General features: G+C 41.3%; 1 protein-coding gene across 1 annotated transcript in view; it reads right to left on the bottom strand.

The window, feature by feature from the left end:
• The window catches only part of LOC103517063 (transmembrane protein 181-like), a 34,300-nt gene extending 29,868 nt beyond the window's left edge, over positions 1–4,432 (bottom strand). Inside the window, exons 1-2 of the mRNA XM_008482073.3 lie at positions 4,303–4,432; positions 2,885–2,984 (exon numbers count right to left, since the gene is read on the bottom strand). Of these exons, the coding sequence (XP_008480295.3) occupies positions 2,885–2,921 (37 nt within the window). The 5' untranslated portion in view covers positions 2,922–2,984; positions 4,303–4,432. The remainder of the gene's footprint in view (positions 1–2,884; positions 2,985–4,302) is intronic.
• Positions 4,433–4,919: the final 487 nt, after the last annotated feature.

The raw sequence follows: 4,919 nt of genomic DNA, 5'->3' as shown, positions 1-4,919 counted from the left end.
TCTCCCTCGTTTACGGTCGCGCTGCGCGCTCCCGGGGCTTCGCGGGGTTGTGCATGTGGTCGCGCTTCGCGCTCCCTGGTTTACGGTCGCGCTGCGCGCTCCCGGGGCTTCGCGGGGTGTCCATGAGGTCGCGCTTCGCGCTCCCTTGGCTTCGCCCCTGAGAGTGAGTGAGTGAGTGAGTGAGTGAGTGAGTGAGTGAGTGAGTGAGTGAGTGAGTGAGTGAGTGAGTGAGTGAGTGAGTGAGGGAGTGAGTGAGTGAGTGAGTGAGTGAGTGAGTGAGTGAGTGAGTGAGTGAGTGAGTGAGTGAGTGAGTGAGTGAGTGAGTAAGTAAGTAAGTGAGTAAGTAAGTATGTAAGTGTGTAAGTAAGTAAGTAAGTAAGGAAAGTAAGTAAGGTAGGTAAGTAAGTAAGTAAGTAAGTAAGTAAGTAAGTAAGTGATCGTGTAGTTCTCAGTTCACTAATACTAACAGTGTTCTCTTTCTCTGTTTCAGGTATGTGTTGATTCCAATGTAGACAGGAATGAGAACGAAACGGGCCCCCCATGTTGGGCAGGTCAGTACAAAAGTCTTTAATCTTAAAATCATGCCAGCCAAAGCAAGAAGCCCCTTTGGCCTTTGAATACTCGGGGTGACATTGATATATAGTCCTTCTATGGGGACAGACAGACAGACAGACACCGAAGCGAATACAATAGTCCGTCCACTATACTATAGGTACCTTTTGTTATTAGTAATAATAAAGGAAGGACCCGAAGCGAATACAATAGTCCGTCCACTATACTATAGGTACCTTTTGTTATTAGTAATAATAAAGGAAGGACGGACTAAAAATCGGAAACAAAGAGAACCTCCGCTGTCCTATATACAGAGTGTTTATAAAGTCCGGGGACCCCTGAATATTTTTTGAACGGCTAAAGATGAGAAGCTGATTTTAGGGTAGAGTTTTATCTTTTCAAATACCATTTTTAGTCCGTCCTTCCTTTATTATTACAATAGTAATACAAAAGTTATAAGGGACGGACTATTGTATTCGCTTCGGTGTCTGTCAGTCGGTCGGTCTGTCCCCATAGAAGGACTTACCCAAACCTGGTCGACCTATATATCAAATTAAAGGTCTTTTAAAGGAACACGGTGCAAATTTTGTCCAGAAAACCATAAAGCCAAAAAAACAAAAAAAAACTGGTTTTTGGGGGATTTTTTTTCACATTTTCTCACACAAATGAGCTCTGATCTCGAAATTTGTCGTGACGACCTATGAACTCAAAGCGAGAAAGTTTTAGATAACACTTCAGTCGATCATTTAAGACCGGTTTTAGCGTCACCTATGTTAAGCTACGCCGAGCAAGGCCAATAAATGGGATGGGTGACTTAAAGTTAATTGAATATGTGGGATTTTTTTTTTTCACATTTTCTCACACAAATGAGCTCTAATCTTGAAATTTGTCGCGACGACCTATGAACTCAAAGCGAGAACACATTTTCTCACACAAATGAGCTCTAATCTTGAAATTTGTCGCGACGACCTATGAACTCAAAGCGAGAAAGTTTTAGAAAACACTTCAGTCTTTAATTTAAGACCAGTTTTAGCGGTACCTATGTTAAGCTACGCTGAGGAAGGCCAATAAATGGATGGGTGACTTAAACATCATATTGGGAATAAAGGGAGAATGGGCTCTAGTCTTGATTTTAAATCATTACATGAAAGTAAAATCAAAAAATCAAATCAAGAATAATAATAAACTGAATATTAAACAAATTAGGTAGGTACATAGGTACTGATTTTCTCTAATCACAATCTTATGGTAATATTTGAAATTTCCCAGACTTGAAAGAGTTGATAATGTTGATATAGGTACTTCATTTCCTTGTATACCGTTTGATAAACTGCTTGTTTGAGTTGTTCTAAATATTTCGTTCGGAGCCAGGATCGGTCCCAGAGGGCCCAACTTCAAAATCTTAAATAAGAATCCCCTACTTGTGATACAGCATATCAAAGGCCTTAAATAACTTAGTACTTTGGTAAAAGATTGAGCTAGATCCGACAACCAGGACCGGAGTTATGGCCTATTTATTCATATCGATTGGTGATTTGTGCTTCAAATAGGTCCCTCTAATGGGTCATATTGAAATTCAGACCCAAAAATTTAATTTAGACTTCCGGCCCCGATGGCCTCCGGGGGTGAAAATGGATGTTTCGAAATTTTATTTTTGGGACCGAATTTCAATATGAATCATTAGTGGGACCTATATGAAGTACAAATCACCAATCGATATTTCCATTTTTAGTGCTTCCCCTACGAAATAAAGGGAGATCGGGCTCTAGTCTTGATTTTAAATCATTACATGAAAGTAAAATCAAAAAATCAAATCCTTTCAAGTCTCTACCCAAGTAACCGAATTATCCCAACCCCATTAGAATCCGGATTGCACAACCCCAAATAAATCCTAGGATCGAAAAAGTCGGATTCTACCCAACTTCTAGGAGGGTTATAAAATCCTGTAAAGGTAAAACGGATTCTAAGTGGGTAGAAACCGGATTGCAGTATCCTAGGATTCACCAAACTGGTTTCTACCCGCCTCGAAAAATCCCAGCATTAAATCTGTGCACATTGCGCTCCCAACTCCCAAGTATTAACTTTGTGAGATGGGAGAGTAAGAAATGATCAACTTCTCTTCTCATTTTTACTTTCCTTATCCTATAGGTCAAATTTTCGATGGTCAGTTTTTCGTGTCAAAACACGTTTTGAGGTCCCTAGAGCCTAAATCCAAAGTTTCAGCCATTGGTCCGTGTGTGTGTGTGTGTATCTGTGTGTGTGTGTGTGTGTGTGTGTGTGTGTGTGTGTCTTACAAAGGACAGGTATCGCCACTATTTACATTGGTACTTACTATTATAGAACAGCAACATGGGGAGTAGTATAGACATCCACTTCTGTTCAAATGACCAGTCTTGTACACTATACTTCCTCAAGGTATGAGTAAACCAACACTAAAATACAAACAATAATATTGTAGTAGGTAGTTCATATTGTATGGGATTCAAAAACTAATCAGCAAGTTCCCTTTGGGTGATTCTCTGAAACTAGAGCAAAAACATGTCAAAATATCAAGCGTGCCGGAAGGCGCGCGAACGTCAAGAGTTCGAAGCGCCGCCCGGCCTATATTAACACGAAACAGAATTTCATCGTTTTTCGGCATTTTCATGGGAACGGTTTGGAATTTCGGGAGTTTCCGATTTTTCCCAGTATGTACAAAAAATAAGGAATCCAATGGTGAAAACCGCATCTCCCTAGCTTATCTAGAAGTGGGTTAGAATTAGTATGAGTGAGTGAGTGAGTGAGTGAGCCAGTCAGTCAGTCAGTCAGTTACACAAGGGGCTGTATATATTTAGGACTCGCACTTCGTGCTCGGGAGGGGGGCGGGCTTCGCGTGTTCGCTACGCGGGGTTGCGTATACGGTCGCGCTGCGCGCTCCCGGGGGCTTCGCGGGGTTGTGCATTCAACTTTTCCACCACCTCTGTACCTATAGTCAACGACTAGTGGTTGACCCGTCTTTTGTAAGGGACCATCACACACCCACCACCACACACCACATCCACCACACAAACACACATACACCACATACCAATACCACACCCATCACACACATCCCACCACACACACACCACACACACACACACACACACACACACACCCATAACACACCAACCACACACAAATCACACCCACCACACACACATCACACACACACATACACACACACGGTCGCGATACGCGCTCCCTGACATGTCCCACAGAGCAGCATAATAGGTATAAATTTGAACCACCACCTCAGTGGCGCAGTTGTTAACGCGTTGGACTTTGGATCTGGAGGTTGGTGGTTCGAGTCCAAGTCATGTCATGAAATTTATCTAGGTCACACACACACATACACACACACGGTCGCGATACGCGCTCCCTGACATGTCCCACAGAGCAGCATAATAGGTATAAATTTGAACCGCCGCCATTTTGAATCAGGATGAAATGTGATAATTTTAAGTAGCCTATGTTACCCCGAGTACTTTTCTTAACAACCACAAAAAAATTCATCAAAATCGGTTGAGCCGTTTTCTCGTGAAAAGAGGACAACCAAAAGTCTATTTAGCGTAACAGACAGACAGAAATTTTTCTAATGTGATTTTTGGAATCGTGAATGCATAAGGAGTAAGAATAACTAAAAATTTCACGATTCTAAGCAATGTACAGAAAAATCTACAATTTTATTTACATAGATAAAGGAAGGACGGACTAAAAATGGCCACCTACCGTCACAACAAATGTTCCGAAGAGGAAAATAAACCGAAACCAAATTTCAATCTGAGTAAATGCTGGGTTGTAATACTTGAACTGAAACAAAAATGGAAACAGACAGCATCATATCAGTAACTTCAACCCCCAAAGAAGACAAAAGACCCCAAAAAATTCAAGTCCAAGTCGTTCCCCCCAAAAGAAATCAAGTGCCCCTCAGTCGGTCGGTCTGTCCCCATAGAAGGACTTATCCAAACCTGGTCGACCTATATATCAAATTAAAGGTCTTTTTACCAGGAACACGAAAATGGTGGTGCAAATTTTGTCCAGAAAACCATAAAGCCAAAAAACAAAAAAAAAAAAACTGTTTTTTGGGGGATTTTTTGTTGTACTTTCAAGCATCTTGTTTCTTTCCTAGTTTTAGTAACCCTCAATACCTACTCTGGCTCTTCTTTTCTACCTCTTCAGCTTTTACTTCACCTTCTCTCCCTTCTTCCACTTCCATCTTGTATATTTTTTTTTCTTTCTTTGTTCCTTTCCGTTGATCGCATTCCTACAGTCCTCCAATTGGTTCCTATGTACAACATTTGCATTTGAGTTATGTTAGGCTGTGATTTTACCTCTCTTACTTGTTT

Source organism: Diaphorina citri, unplaced genomic scaffold (assembly GCF_000475195.1).
Source record: "Diaphorina citri unplaced genomic scaffold, Diaci psyllid genome assembly version 1.1 scaffold1736, whole genome shotgun sequence".
Classification (NCBI taxonomy): Eukaryota; Metazoa; Arthropoda; class Insecta; order Hemiptera; family Psyllidae; genus Diaphorina; species Diaphorina citri.
This window is presented reverse-complemented; position numbering and strand designations above follow the sequence as displayed.